We start from the raw sequence: 17,015 nt of genomic DNA, 5'->3' as shown, positions 1-17,015 counted from the left end.
GGAGCTGAAGGAACACTCAGATTCACCTAACCGCCCCAAATGACCACCGTCCCGGGAAAAATAGTCTGCATTTTCATAACCGCTTCTTTGTTTCACTCAATAGTCCACAATGCTCTGGTTACATAATTCCGTTTGCTCCAAATCTTTATCACTTAAGATGGCAAAACAATTCTCGTTCACACCAGCATTAGATGTTGTGGCCTTGCAGGTGCATGTACTCCTAAAACTCTGTCCATTCTCTAATAAAGTTTTAATCTACTTATTCTGTATCTAATGAAGCAGTAAACGCATGCAAGTTTCCCATGACATATATAATAGATTTTAGTGGCAGAGTAGGGGAGGGAAGGTGTAGTCCTTGAGGTTCAGGACTGCGCCCTCCAGAATGCCATGAGAATGGAGCAGGTGGAATCACCTGGCACTAATTTAATGAGAGACACCTGCCTGGTAATTTAGACAGGCAGGTATATAAAGCAGGTCAAAATGTTTGGTCTTGGTGTGTGTGTGAAGGCTAGGCCTGGGAAACTTTGAACAGTGGTACATATGGAATATTGTATAGGGTGCTATATCAGAGTCTACTATATATTTTACATCTTTATCATAACAGAAAGCCTTTGAGAATAATGGATGTTTTATTACCATTAGATATGGAAATGCCAGAGGAAACAATGGCATGCTCAAATCAATTGCTGTGATGGTGTGTCACACCAAGCATTGTGCAGTTCATGCAAAATAGTGTCCTGAATAGCTGCTACAGGCTGATAAGGTGGTACTCTTCAAGAGCGTATCTGATAGGCAGGAGTGCTGGGTTTGGAGGTTTCAAGTTTCCATTCCTGGAATAAAAAATGTATCCAAGGAATTTACTGTATGCTGTAGCTTCAGCCTGATCTTTAGCCACATACAGTATTGTTTAGCAGAGGGGATCTTTTACCACTTAAACTGTAAGCAACAGGATTTAATTCAGTTATTGAAATGACGTTTTAAACATGCTGAATTGGATATACATTCTACAGTGATCTATAATTAAGGGAACGTGCCTTGCAACGAGAAAACAAGTGAAATGGCATCGCAGAGAAAATGGGTTCTGTGACCGTACTGCTTTCTAATGAGTTTGCTGAATATATTCTCCTTCCAGGCCCTTTTGAAGGAGCTGAACCTGGGCAGTAAGAAGTTTCAGTTCTCGTCGTTGGCTGTGTCGCTGGCGCTGGAAGGCAAAGCCAGTCACAGAGAGCTCACATCACGGCTGCTCTCTGACCTCGCGGGCAAGGCCCTGAGCAAGGACGATATATCGAGAGCCTTTGACAAGATGCTGAAGGACCTTCCCGAGCTGATTCTGGACACACCTGAGGCGCCACAGGTAACCTTCTCCCAACGCAATCCAATTATACAGCAATAGCAAGGAGAATATTCACATTGAATTGCTTTATTCATTCTATGTGTGTTACAAAGTGTATTTGTTTACCATGCATTGATGGCCAGTTCCTGAGGTCACAAAGCAGGTGTTTTTTGGCAAAACGTCTGGTTTCACAGACCCGATAAGCACTTGTCTTGGAGTTCTTTACACAAAAAAAAAAACATTGGGTAGTCCAAAATGAGTACTAATTGGGGTCTGTGAAACCAGCCCCAGGAATAAAAAAGGTGGCGAAGTTGTCAAACAGTTGTAATGCTGGATGAATGAACCGATGCTACAGACATAGCTTTACAGCTTCTCGTAGATAACTGAGTTGTATGCAAATATTGGGCTTTACTGCATCATTGTGTTTCCCATGTATTGTTCTGTGCCAGTCCCAGAAATCAGCTCTCTACATCTACATCTGCAAGGTAAGCCTCAGCAGTAACTGTGCCAGGTTCTGTATATTGCACTGAACTCTGCTCTCTCTTTATTTCTCAGATGCTGGGCCAGTTTATTGCCAGGGCGATGGCAGATCATGCTCTTCCAATGAATTTTCTTGACCGCTACAAAGGATGTGTGGACTGTGACCATGCAAGGTGAGAAATGCAAAGCAGGCCCCGTCAGTCAGTCATGTCATGAGTCCCATTGAAACCTGTGAGCGGCAATCTGAGATTTTCATGCCAAAGTTTTTAAACATCCCAGGGGGAATTCACAAAGCTGTTCACTCTGAAGTGTCATTAGCAAAATGTTTTCTGAAAGAGAAAGAAACCTCTAAAATAAAATGTTGTGACATCAACAGTGCTCATGACACTTTGGAGTAAACGGCTTTGTGAATTTTTCTCTCTTCGACAATCTTTATATACCAGCCCTGTTTTTCAGTTTTGTGACTTTTACTTGATTTTTTTGTTAGAGTTGTCCATCTGTTGTCAAAAAAATGCCTTGTTGACAATTTTTAGGACTGTTTTTAAGGATTTTTTTTTTTGTTTGTTGATTTTGACTTAAATGGTTTACAGTAATTGAAACCCTTTTCAACTGTTTTATTATATTTTAAAAATATTCAAAGCAATGCTTAATCTAAAATAATATTTGTTTATCAACACTTAAACAAACCAAAACACACAGTTTTGTGAATAAAGACCTACTGTCACATCAGTGTCACTAGCATAAGTAAGTACTGTAAAGAACAGCAAGGTATGGTAAAGAATAGCAAACTATGGTTAAAAAAAAAAAAAAAAAAATCAGTGTTAAAGTCTTATGTGGGTTATAAGGTAAAACCTTTAAGGACTACAGTTAATTCTCAGGTACTGGCTAGATATACATTATTATTATTATTGTTATTATTATTAATTTCTTAGCAGACACCCTTATCCAGGGCGACTTACAGTCGTAAACAAAAATACATTTCAAGAATCACAGTACAAGTAATAATACAATTAAGAGCAAGACAAAATACAATCACTTTGGTTCTAGCAAGTACAAGTATATGACAAAATACAATTCAATAACGGAGCAGATAACAGTGTCAGTGATAGTTACATCAGGATATAATTAAATACAAAATACTACAGATTAAATGACACTTGACAGATTACAGTACTCTAAAGTACAGGATTAAATGCAGTAAAATAGGGAGCAGATAAGAGCAAGTAAAGTGCATTTAAGGAAGAGTGATAAGTGTCCAGATGGAAAAGAGGAGTTTCTTCAGGTGCTGTCTGAAGAGGTGAGTCTTGAGGAGTCGCTGGAAGATGGTCAGGGACTGGGCAGTCCTGACATCTGTAGGAAGGTCAATCCACCACTGCGGGGCGAGGGTGGAGAAGGAGCGGGCTCTGGAGGCAGGGGAGCGTAGAGGAGGTAGAGCCAGTCGTCTAGTGCAGGAGGAGCGGAGAGGTCGAGTGGGGGTGTAGGGAGAGATGAGGGTCTGGAGGTAGCTGGGTGCAGTCTGGTCAAGGCATCTGTAGGCGAGTACAAGGGTCTTTAACTGGATGCGAGCGGTGATTGGGAGCCAGTGGAGTTGCGTGGGAGAAGCGAGGCAGAGAGAACACCAGGCGAGCAGCGGAGTTCTGGATGAGCTGGAGCAGACGGGTGGCGGACGCAGGGAGGCCAGCCAGGAGGGAGTTGCAGTAGTCTAGGCGGGAGAGTACCAGGGCCTGGACCAGGAGCTGGGTGGTGTAGTTGGTGAGGAAGGGTCGGATTCTTCGTATGTTGCTCAGGAAGAATCGGCAAGTGCGTGCCAGAGTGGAGATGTGGTGGGAATAAGAGAGGCAGGGGTCCAGGGTGACTCAGAGGTTCTTAGCTGAGGAGGGAGAGAGTGTGGTAGATTCCAGAGGAACAGAGATAGAAAGATCAGAGGAGGGGGAGGAGGAGGAGGAGGGAAAGTAAAGGAGGTCAGCTTTAGAGAGGTTGAGTTTGAGGTGATGCGAGTGCATCCAGGAGGAGATAGCAGACAGACAGATAGAGATACGAGAGGGGATGGTGGAGTTAGAGGTGGGGAAGGAGAGGAAAATCTGAGCATCATCAGCATAGAAATGGTATGAGAAACCATAGGATGCGATGAGGGGGCCCAGGGAGCGGGTGTAGAGAGAGAACAGGAGAAGACCCAAGACTGACCCTTGGGGGACTCCTGTTGAGAGAGGGCGAGGTGTGGAGGTTGCTCCACGCCAGGTTACCTGGTAAGTGAGGTTGGAGATTTCTCCCTCCTGCTTCTATAACATTAGCTTCTTGTTGCCAGAAATCCTTACAAGTGCAAGTGTGCTGCCGTGTGCCTGAAGCTTCTGTACTGTAGAGAGAGGAAGGCCTTCTGAGTGCAGTGAAGTGCAATGAAAAGAAACCATAACACATGGGTAGAATTTAAAGAACTGTACATGGGGCCGGGGGGGGGGATAATAAACAAAAAAATAAACTGCCAGTGAAAAATATTTAACGTTTTAGTAACGGTAATTATAGACCTCTATTTATTAACCATTTTGCATCCAAATCTGTTGAGCATTCATGCAGTCTTACAAAGAAGCCTGTGTGGTGAAATATCATATTTCCTGTGGGGTCCTGCCTGGGCTAAACTGAGGCACTGGGAAGGTTAGCTGACCTGTCAATCACGCAGGGATTAGTTTGCATTTCGATTGGCTCTCTGGGATACCCCTCTGAAGTACCTCTTCGAATACCTCTCTGATGCAATGTGCTTTTTCACTGGCATGGATCTGATTGGAGACCCCCGGAATGGGTCGTTTTGAGAAACATGAATAATGTACATGAAGCATACTTTTATATTCACCACAAATGAAGCATGATGCATTCCCTGAGGTGGATCTTTTTTCCTTAGCACTAGTTATTGAGTGCATAATAATCTGTGGGTAGGGTTGACAGTTAATCATGTGATTGATCTCTCTTTCTCTCGCTCTCGATCTCACTCTCTCTCTCTCTCTATCTCTCTCTCTCAATATATAAATATATAAATAAATGGCTGTTTATCGAAACACAATTGGAACCAACTAAAAATGCTAACTTGGCTAGTGGCACCAGCAAGATACAATTTTTTAAAAAACTAGACATGGTCAAAGAAGATAAGCAAACTAAATGTGAATAATTAAACAAAAATGGCAGTAGCACAACCTAATACATTACTGTTAACCTTCTGAGCACACCGCTACAGTTTTGTAGGAAAATGTGACTACAATAGAAAAAACGGGACGATTTAAAAATGTTACTGTTTGTGTCCGGGACAAAAAATGAAGGCTGAAAAACTAGGATTGTCCCAGTTTTCCCGGGTAACCCTATCTGTGGATATATGGGGGCTGTCGCACTTAGTTATATCAGGGTTAGAAACTAACAATATTGTGCTACTAGTCCAAAGGACTAGTACCTTTTGAAACTTGCTAGTCCTGATGTAAACTTGCTACTCCTTATGTGAAGTGCTTAAGATGGAATCAACAACAACAGTTGGGGTCCCTAAAAATAGGCTTAGATTTTATTTTGCTAAAAAATAAACAGTGTTATAAATTTAGATTTACATTTAAAAAAAAAAAAAAAAAAAAAAGCACCTTCCTAAATGCTCATACAGATCAATCAATCACCTGTTTGCACCTCGTTACTGAGCGACTAACTGTACTGTGTGCTGAGAAACTGACACTGACAGCACCAGACGGGATGACAAGAGGAAAAAATTCTCTCAGCTGTGTCACCTTGCCGACCATGAAGCTCCACCTGGAACTGACACCGATGACACAAATAAAATGTTTATTTTATTGTACATTACATGTGTTACTATTTACAAATATGCTGGCTGGCTGTGAATTACTGTCTACAATAATTAATGTGCTCACTTAGCCATGCGGGCTTCACTAAAGTCTCAATTTAAAGACAGTACATTTCACTGTAGACCTCGGGATGAAATTGTTAGCTAGGTGGCTTTTTTTTTTTTTTTTAATTAGCAGTGGGAGAAAAACACTTCAGCAAGTACAGTACAGTAGAATCTTCTGTATCTACTAGGTTTAGATACTAATGAGAGCATAACAAATACAAAAGAAAAATGAGGGAAACGCAGATCTTTTAAGAAAGCTGGAAAACTTTGTATAAATGGATTTTGTATTTTTTAAACGCTGCAATAACAGTTGTTCTTGTGAAGCATCCACACTATAATTTAACGGAACAGGTGATTTATTTGCACTGTGCAGGACCATATTTTCCCCCCATTGGTGCTTGAGCCCCGGAGCACTCGCTCAAGCATTAGTACATTAACACCATTAGTACTTCAATACAGTAATACAAATATGGTTATCATTTGCTTAGCCTTCAGGCTATAAAATGCAAAAAGCTGAAGTGCCCACCGCTACGTTCTAGAACATTCAATATATCACTCTCGACAGCTAAAATACAAATCCTATACCTTACAGCAATGCATCCAATATAAAAGAGATACTAAATTCAAATATATGCTTACCTTCCAGTATATGGAAGTGTAGTGTAGGATATATGAAAAAAGAAAAACTGTCTTCAAAAGGCAGAGACTTGTGAATACGACCAAACAGCAATCAGTTTTTCAGAGATCTTCAGAGCATGGACCACACAACTTGTAGTTAGCAAGTCGAGCGATACTTGACTGGGGTTTTACATTGGTTTTTGTAGAATTTTTCGTCCATTGAATACATCAGGAGTCCCAATTAAATCTGATCGTCAGTCTGCCTTGACATTTCTTACCTTTGAGTTCTAGATATATTCTAGAAGGATCCGGTCAACTTTTTTTTTTTTTTTTAACTAATTGAATTTGAGCTCATGGTTCACTATCTTCCACCCCTCCTTTCTCTAAAATGAGGTGAACTGGAGTTCACAGGGTCCTTGCTACCACATACAATGCAAGTATATTTGTATATATGAGAGGTGTTTTTAATATGTAACACCAGATCTATTTAATTATATTAACCTGGGTCAAAAAAATGTATGTCCCTCTTAGCCGCATATTATGTTACCTTTTCAGTGTGTTGTCAATGGGTCAGTTTAACTTCATATACAAATGTGTGTTAACAAGGTATTTGAGAAAGAGTGTCGGGGTTTATCATAAGCCTTTGAATAAGACCACTAAGCATACAGTGGCAAGTCCAGTTATTTTCATTTAAATTCAGGCTATAATAAACATGTTAAATATAATAGCCTTATATTAAGCTTGGACCAAGCCTGACCTCTCTCCTCTCTGTTTCTAAAAACTCGCCTGCTCAAGCAGGATTCAGACACCCTGTTTACTTGCCAAGGCTAGTGTTTTAATTAATATGAAACTCCACTGTAAGCACTTTTCCAAATTCACCGCATGAAGTAATTTTTTGGCCGATTCAAGAGACACCTGGACCGGTATCTTTTCAGATAATACCAAAAAAAAAACATCCTAATTTTTCTAACTCCGCTGTCATTATTTTCTTATAATATAGAGATACATATTCCTGTCTTTTTTTAAAGCACCTTCCGTTGGTTATCATTCAAGGTTAGCAAATCTCGCTTTTATGAGCCAACACCAATTTGTCATCTCCAACACGGCTTCTGTTACAAGCAGGCAAAGGATGAGGTCACAAAATTAGATATATTCCTTCAGCAAGTTTACTGTAGACTAAAGTTTATTAAATACAATCTGCACTATATTATCTTATTTCAAACTTAACAGTTCCTCTGTTTTTTATTGCAGTAAAACCTTTATATAAACTAAACATTTATATTCTTTAATGGATATTGTAATGTCTAAAAGATTTTTTGTTTAGTTAGAGAAACTGAACTAATTCTTAAATTGAGTAAATGAAATGCTCGCTCCTGCTTTTACAGTCTATTTGTATTACAGTAGATCCTTAACAAGCAAAAACACTTGTTAGTTTAAATATTATGTTTCTTATTAGATCAAAATACTTAAAACATTATTTCTCTTCAGAGAGTTTTGTCACTCTATTATTAGATCAGAATACTTTATTTAAAACCTCTATGCTTAGTAACAACACAATCAAATAAAATCAAATAGGTCTTTTTAGTTTCAAATATCTTTCTGTTTAAAAAGGGTTACCCTTTTGTTTTTGCTAATTTGCAATACCTAGCCTTTGTCTAGCTCGCCAAAAACCATGGCTCCACTTTCAAGCCAATCATGAGGTCCCTGCTTCTGCCAAGGCCACAGACTTCCATGTGCAATAGTCTTTATTACTTAAAACAGGGAAGATCCTATTTTTAAATCTGACCAGCTTCCAAGAGTTTGTACACTAATAGCAAAGGCATACAGACAGCCTTTTTTCTAACATTAACACTTGTTCAGTTTTCTTAGTTCAAATCATTGTAACCTGTTGATAATTTGCTGCAATATTATTTATGCTGGTTTTATATTCTTTAAAACACAGTACAATTATTACACTATTCTGACAGTGTCCGTTAGTACTGAACTTCTATCGTTTTTAACCAGATTATTCTGCCATTTATTACAATTACGGTACTATTAAGTAGAGCAAACATTTTAAAGGGGTACATGAGCTGAAAACTCCAGAAGGGGTACAGTTTAGAAATGTTTGGCAATCACTGGTATAGCAGGTATATGTCAGCCCGTCTGTCAATATTCCATTTTTACATGCACTTACAGTGGGTGTTTGTTGCTGACTTGCATGTTTCCTTGTTTATTGCAGAGCTGCCCTGGACCGTGCTGCGGTGCTGCTGTCTATGAAGCGAGAAATCATGCGACTGGACAACGTGTGGGGCGTGGGGGGAGGACAGAGGCCTGTGAGGCATCTCATCAGAGAGGTAGGAGCAAGGCGTGAAGCCCACAGCAGCAGCTTCTTAAATACAGGTGCATTTGTGTCCTTGGCGAGTCATGATCACAAATGTAGCCTATTTTCTGCAGAGGGGCCAGTAGGGCTGGAAGCTGGAGTCCTTAAGTAAGCTTCTGTGTGCTTTCAGTGCAGTCAGTTGCATAACTGTTTCAGCAGTAGACTGCCAGCTTGTGTCATTTCCTGTCTTCCCACGCAGTTTTTCACTCTAAAGAACATTCTGTCATAGGGAAAGAAAAACACACCTTTAGCAAGATACAATTTAAAACCACATTCATGCACTCAGTCAGTATTTCTTTTAATTTATTTATTTTTAAGAACAATAATGTGTATGACCTGCCCCATAGCAACATTACTTTCTGTGCTCAGTGTTTCTAGATAATTTTTTATTTATTTATTTTTAAATGTACAGATTAGCTGTCTCTAGATTTCTGCTATTGGTTGACTTGAAACAACGCAATATATTGATGTATTTTTATAATTAATTTAAAGCTATTTTTAAATAGTACACGACTGCGGTTTAAAGCTAGGAATTAGGATCAATAAGAACCCTACAGTTTAAAGTTCTGTTATATTCTGACGTTTTTTATGATTCATACAAACCTCCAGATGTGTGTTGTGATCATGGGCAGGGGTCATGTTTTTGATAAGGAAAAAACTTTAATGAAGTTTAAAGCACCCACCAAAACCAATATTTTAGATATTAATTTGAGCCTGAAGGTGCCTGCCCATGGTTCTTCCCCGGTTCTTTCTGTTCTCAGAGTATTAGTTCTTATGAGTAAAGGCCGCCACACACCAGACGCAATGTGATGTGTTCATTGGCTGGCAAGACACTTTCGCAGTCACATGGCCAAACACACTAGAACTGACACGGTGGCAATGCGACAGATTGGAAAACTGCCAGATCAATAAAACTATAAAAAATTGCTATTGACAAAACTATGATGAAGACTGGTACATGTTTGTCAACATGATGTAGTAATTATGATTATCTTCTGTGATGGTATTTCAACATATATGGCAACATACCAGGCTTATCCAGTTCCTTCGAAATCTGTATCTTTATAATTGTCATAAAATTCTGGGTATTTTTCTAAATATTATTTTTTCCTCCATCATTTTGGATACATCTTCACCATGCTGGATCACTTGCATTGAAGCTGTTCTCTGATTGGTCAATTCTCTAGTTGTTGCATGAAAAATCTCAAAAAGTAGGATTCAATTCTATATATTTCGTGTCATTTCGGTGTCACCTGTGGTGTGAAAGATACTTATCAAAAGTATAGGTTCTATTCATTTTGTCGTATCGCTCCGGTCTCGCTTGTCTCATCACGTCTGGTATGTAGCAGCCTTAAGGCTGTATTTTTTTCACGAGTTTTCACGATTCCCGTTCAGTTTACCCATTGCCGTGCAATATGTAGTTCCCTGTGAAAATTACCCTTTCTAAAAGAATAGTGTAAATGTACATATTTTTATCACATACAGCAAACATTGCCGGTTTAGAGCTGCATAATTTCTGTAAAATGTCTTCAACGAAAAAGACACCGGCTGCATCAAAGATCGGAAATATTACAGCTGTAGATCGCTATATCCAGTACAGGAAGGAACCATGACTGTTATTTTTACATTTATTCTTGTTTTTAATATTGTTTGATAATTCATTGATGGTGCAAATAGACTGTATTTAAATGGTGGACACAAAAAACAAAATATTCTACAATTTAGCATTTACGGTTTTGTAGGTATACATTTGTATAATAACTAGAGAAAATGATCAATTTTGAATGTGACAATGCTATTTTTTTCTGCTTCATAATATTATGTTTAATCATGAAATATCTTGAAACACCTATTTTTTAGACCGAAATGCTGAAAACTAAAAAATACGGCCTTACTTATGAGGCAAAGTGCATACTGCTGTTGTGGCTGTCCGATCACAGTTGATCGGTGTAATTGGGATGTGATCAGTCTGTCTGTCTCCCCCTGCTGGTCATGCAGAGCACTGCTTCTGTTTCAGGTGAACCTGCTGCTTAAGGAGTACCTGCTCTCGGGGGAGGTGTCTGAGGCGGAGCGCTGCCTGTGTGATCTCGAAGTGCCTCACTTTCACCATGAACTTGTCTACGAGGTTGGGACTTTTTTTACATTTTTTATTTTCGTTCATTGACTGATACTGTGGACTGCCTAGGTATAATCTTTGATTTACTCATTCCTAAAAGATGATGTAACCTTCCAGCCCTATAGTATGCAGCATCACAACTCAAAGACTGTGCCTCTGCATGTAGAATATAGTATAGCTGCTAGCCAGATACAGAGGAGAGATTAAAACAGCTCAATATTGGAGCAACAGAGCGTCAAAAAGGGGATGTATTAAACTTACTTTAATTAGCAACTTTCTTTAGTATTTTTATTGAAGTTTCCAAATTCACCAGACTGGTGTAGTCCATTTAGCTTGCTACCACACTGCAGATGCACTTTCTGTGTAACAGTTGGAGGGACCTGACCTGAAATCTGAAACTCCTTTTGCTTTTACATTGGATTTTACAGTGGGGTTAGGGGGGATCCTAACAGCTGCTACACAGGAAGTCATTCTGCAGTGCTGTGGAAGGATACATTCACTTTGTAAGATTCTAAGTGTTTTGCCCGAATGTGATAACATGTCACAAAAGGATGCAATGTTAACAGTCTTTATTATTTACTAATATAACAGTGTCTGTTATATTAAGCCATATGCGTACGTAAAGAAAATATATTGCCCCTTCCAATATGGACAGTCAGGTGGCATGGAGGAGATTGCTTCTTGTGTGTCTGGAGCCTGAACTGTGAGTTGTTAACATTCTCAAAAAGCCTTATATATTTTGTCCCTACCTACATAGGGTGAGAAAGGAAACCAACAACTATTTACTTGTCAGCAGTCTCCTACGGCTGCAGGCTATGGCAAGTTAATTAAAATAGCTCCTAGTGTGACCTTTCAAACTATGCTTCCATAACAATCACAAGTACACAATACATTCTCACCTACCTAACCTACTACTGCTGCGTTTACACTGCCACCTGGGACCTAAGCCAACTCAGGTCCGACTGATTGCTGAGATTCTTATAATTTTTCATGTGGCGTTTACACTGCGTTTGTGCCCTGAGCTGGCATAGGTCTAAATGCACACGCATACCATCTAAATTACAGTACATGATCGGGGACGTCATAACGACCACTGAAGGGATGACGAGTTTTCCCCTCCCCAAACCACAAAGGCGGAAGAGGCAGAGTGGCATAACAAACAAACAATACAGTGCCGTGTTCATATTGCAGGGACTCCTCTTAAAAAATATATACTTATCTTGGAGTCTATGAGAAAAATGGTTATTCGTTTAGCCAGTGTTTGACAAAACATAGCGATTCCTGACCCACTTGTTATGTGAAGGATTTCACCTTGAGTAAGAAGTCAATTTGCTGTTTATTACTGTAATAATAAAGACCCTTTTGTTTTCAAAATAACTATTCTGTTTCTTCACCAATATTATCTCACCTTGTGTATATATACATAATTGTATGAAGCTTCAGTCCTTTATTTTTAATTAAAATGGGCTAAGCAGCCACAGGAATACTACTGCTGCAAATGAATAAATAATAATAATCATCATAATAATAATTTGTTATATAAGTACACTATCTAAATTGTTTGTAATTATTAAAAACATTTAATTCCTTTAAAAAAAAATGAAATGACAGGGACCGCAAATAATTAACACAATCTTTATTTAAAACTTAGAACATAACATGTAAAACGCAATTGTGTAACAGATCAACTGTAATCAAAAAGTGCAGAGAGGGGATTGCACAGATCTCTCTATTCTACAGTGCTTGAGAGGCAGCTTTCACAGACAATGCCAGGTGTGAGGTGATGCTGGCACTGGGGCAGGTATACGTTCATTGTTCTGGTAAATTCCTGTGAGGGGTAGAGGTTGGGGGTGAATGGTCCTGGTTGCTGACATGATGGGAGTTGCACAGATCTTGGTTCGCCAGACCTGCCGCTATTTCTCTGTATATGTATTCATTTGTGTTTCCGCTTGGCGCACTCTGGATTTGAGTTTCGCCCTACAACGCTATGACAGCTCTGCTTTCTTGCTCTCCCCACTTCACGCTGCGGTAGTCAGAAACAAACAAACTAAAAAAATGATTTTGTGTTTTTAAGCTAATCATGGATACAATCAAAATTATTTATTTAAATAACAATAAAAACAAACAACAAAAAAGACGGTGTGTTAAAGTGTGAAACTAAACCAATAACTAACTGGTTTACAATAAAATAACTGGGAAAAACACAATCCAGGATAGTTTTTGGATAAAATTATTTTTGATAGCATTTTTTTTAAAATAATTCTCGCCGATATACTCAAATAACTACACCAGTGTCTGCACCTGTTTAACAAAGCAAAAAAGTTATCATCAAAAGTTTACATAGCCCAGTGTATGGATATCTGGGGTATGTACACTTCTGACGACAACTTAATAGTAAAACGTAGATATTTACAAATACTCCCCAATATAAACAGTTAATAAAGTCAAATCTTCAGGATGCTTGTGTCTCTTTTTGTGACGCTGCAACGGCACTGCAGTTTCTTCCTGTTTTAGATTCCATGGGGGAGGAGCCGAGCGGCACTCGCGTCGTGTGTGAGCCGTTCTAAAGACCGAAGACGGCGCCGAGCCACGTCTTTAGTTGGCCGTTTTTCAGACCGCTGAGAGTCACCCGTTTGCGTTTACACTGCAGAAAAAAGACCTGAGATTAAACTTGTAAAAGTCCTACTTCAGCAAGAACATATCTCATACCAAATTAATAGCATTTTACTCATAGCATGCCATATTAACCCAATAAATGCTTGATGCCCATAAACATTGATAATGTAACGGCTTCACCTGATTCAGTCTGGAAGTCTGGAAAACTATAGAATGTATTGAAGTTCTGATCCCCTGTGTGAATGGGTTATAATGACATTTATTGTGTGAAATCAATGACTGTATTTTTGCTGAGGTTGTACGATTTGAGAGCCAAATAGCCTAAGGCCCAATGTATATCTGTAGTGTTCCAAACCAAACTTCATCTACATTATTCCAGGTTGTGTAAACTAAAATGAATGAGTATGTGGGTGGTGGATCCATTGCATTAAACCAGTGGGTTAAATAGCCTTGGAAACTGCTCTGTCTGACGTTCTTGTGCACATTAATTCTCCCTTTTCAGAGCACTGTAGTCTTTATTGAGGAGGGGGCAGGGGGAGGGAGAGCATTAAAGCTGGTTTCACTGATAATGTTTAGCACTAATCTTGAAGTACCTACAGTAATGTTTAGTGTGAAGACCAGCGGCCACGCACGCACACACACACACACACACACACACACACGGCAAGCAGGCATCTTAACCGCTCAGCGACGGGTCAGAATCTGTAACAACAGTGCATCTCATTATAGTAAAATTCAGTGTTTCAAGTGCAAAAGACACATTTAACTGTACTTTATTGAAAGCTATCAATGCCAGTTACACGGCTGCATATGTTTTCATTCAGTAACATTTGTTGCCACCTTGCCAAGAGCCCATGTTTTGTGTTGGTTTAGTTAGTTTGTTTGTTTCCTCTGATCAGGCTGTGGTGATGGTTCTGGAGTCCAGTGGAGAGACCGCTGTGAAGATGATGGTGAAGCTACTCAAAGTGTTCTGGGAAACCGGGCTCATCACCATTGACCAGATGAACAGAGTAAGTGCAATGTGCTTTCACAGACCTGCTAACCTCTACGCATTTTGCGTATCTGCTACGCATTTTGATTTGGTAATACGCGGGTACGCTTTTATCAGAGATTATGTGCAAAAATACGTAATCCATATTTCACTCATTGCCTGTAGTTAGAGAAAGTGTTGCATTTAACGTCAGGCCGGCTTTAGGGCAAGGCAAGCAAGATAGATTAACCAATCAGGTTTTGAGTTTAGTTAGGTGATAGAATAACCAATCAGCTTTTGAGTTTAGTTGACGATCCAACCTCCGTTTAAAAAAAAAAAAAAAGGGGTTGACTGACAGAAATTCCTACCACCCAGTTTCTTTGTAGAATCACTGACATTCTACTGTAGCCTGTCAGGCTTTGTTGAGCTGACTTGCTTGTGTTTCAACTGCCAGTTTCTGACACACTGGAGGGAGTGTGAAGTACTGTGACTTGTGTGGAAATTATTTATTTCAAACTGGCTACGGTACCTTTGTTTTTTAATTAATGCATTAGTTATGCATTCATTTTTGTCTGGGGGAAAAACCCACTTGCGTTTAAAAAAAAAAAAAAAAAAAAAAAAAAAAAAAAAAGAAAACGTGCTCGGTTTAGATAACTGCATCGCATGAAAAGAAAATACAGCTGAATGAGGATTTTACGAAAATGGCGAGGGAGTAAGTACAAACATTTATTATAATAATATAGTACAATATTTAAGTTTAATATTCTGTTTTTGGCTCGTTGTCCCGTTTTTCACAAACGCCTGTTGCCATACAGGGATGTCAGTAAAATTCGATTTTTATAAAAATGAGCACATTGTTACTGTTGTTAATGTATTGTTAATGTGGGTTAAGGTACATAAGGCTTCTGTTTACTTTGCAAGTAGCTTACAATTACATTGTAGATAAATGCCGTTTCATTGTGCTTTAAACAAGTCAGAAACGGCTGGTTTGTGCTTTTTTATTGAAGTTCAGTAAGATCATTAATGTAGCATTATGGATTTTGTTAACGGTAAAATATTTTTTTTTTTATGTAAGGACTGGGAATCACCGACCCGCATAAGTCTAATCCTGTTTAACTGTAAAGCTAAATATTTATGAAAAAAACGGCCATACAAGTAAGCGTGTTAAAGTGGGACTTAATACTACTACGACTAATAATAATAACGTAATATCAGAGCTACCAATATATGCTTACTGATATTAACTTTTTATGAAGCGCTTACTACAAACGAAAGGGTCCAGTCTTTTTTTTTTTTTTTTTTATTCTCTTTTAATCGCTGAAATCCATTTTACCCTCCTGTCTGGATCAGCAGGAATCCTGTAGAAGGAAACTTTATATTTCTGTCCAGAACAAAAGAATCGGGCACTACTGTAATGTTACCGCGCTAGGCATTTTGGTCATCTTCCACAGTAATGCTGACTGTGAAAGAGTGTTCAGCTTGGTGACCAAAAACAAAACCCAACACAGAGCCAGCCTGAGCACAGACATGCTAAGTTCACTGGTAACGAACAAAGTCATGATGTCAGCAAACACAAACCTTTAGTGACACCTTGCTCAGGAAAGCCAAGTCAGCCACCTATGAAGCTAAACATTCAAGATCTGAAAGTGCAGTTTGACCTGTTGGATTCCTTTCTTTTCCAAACTTCGTGGATAGCTATTACATTTGGTGCTGATTCAGTGACTTTACAAGTTTTTTTTTCCTTTTTTGAAAGTGCTTTGTTTCCCTGTTTTGGAAGCTTATACATTTCAATTTATGTTTTGACAGTAAATAAAATACAAACATACTACAAAAATGGTTATTTTCTGTACTTGAAATAATTTTCAGTTGGTATAAATTAAAAAAAATTCATCTATACCAAGGTAAACCAAATTAAATGTAAACTGAAACAATCCTAGCTAATCTCTTTTTTTTTTTACTGAAAAATTCATACTCAAAACTCACCAGAATGTAGCATTTAGCCGTTTTATACCCTAAAACAATTCTAGGGGGAAGCCCCCTGGACCAGCCCCCCCCCCCCCCCCGAGATGTCCGCATGAAAGAGTGCTACTCAAAAAAAAAATGTCAAGGTTGGCAGGTCTGTTTATAATGCAAATTTTATACACCAATGGCCAAATACACAAAGCATTGACCACATTGCTTAACAATAATTGAAGAGATTCTACATGCACCTTTGTTTTTGTTGTTGTTGTTGTTGTTGTTGTTGTTGTTATTCAATCAATCAATCAATCAATCTGTTATATAGCGCCTTTCAGTGGACCACCATCACAAAGTGCTTTACAACTTTACAGATAAATGCATAATACATGCTATACAGTAAAAAAAATAATAATGAATAAACACAATCCATAATACATTAAATACAGTGGAAAGTGCATAATACATGAAATAGTACATTAAATACAGTGGAACGTGCATAATATTCTGTATTTAATTTTTTTAGTTCTGTAACATAAGCAGTGTGTTTTCCGTTTTTCAAAAAAATTATGCAAATCTAACCCGGGAGTAAACGTTTTGTGACTATGCCCCTAAATGTCATCAAAGAGAACTGAATTGAAGTGCTGTTGGTATTCATATACCTTTTTTCACAGAATTGAGACCAAAACAAAT

The 17,015-nt window shown here is 38.7% G+C and overlaps 1 protein-coding gene across 1 annotated transcript in view; it reads left to right on the top strand.

The window, feature by feature from the left end:
• LOC117409327 (programmed cell death protein 4-like) overlaps positions 1-17,015 on the top strand; it is a 35,436-nt gene that overhangs the window by 11,969 nt on the left and 6,452 nt on the right. Inside the window, exons 6-10 of the mRNA XM_034015197.3 lie at positions 1,133-1,354; positions 1,889-1,986; positions 8,524-8,638; positions 10,682-10,789; positions 14,296-14,406. Of these exons, the coding sequence (XP_033871088.1) occupies positions 1,133-1,354; positions 1,889-1,986; positions 8,524-8,638; positions 10,682-10,789; positions 14,296-14,406 (654 nt within the window). The remainder of the gene's footprint in view (positions 1-1,132; positions 1,355-1,888; positions 1,987-8,523; positions 8,639-10,681; positions 10,790-14,295; positions 14,407-17,015) is intronic.

This window comes from Acipenser ruthenus, chromosome 2 (assembly GCF_902713425.1).
Source record: "Acipenser ruthenus chromosome 2, fAciRut3.2 maternal haplotype, whole genome shotgun sequence".
Lineage (NCBI taxonomy): Eukaryota > Metazoa > Chordata > Actinopteri > Acipenseriformes > Acipenseridae > Acipenser > Acipenser ruthenus.
This window is presented reverse-complemented; position numbering and strand designations above follow the sequence as displayed.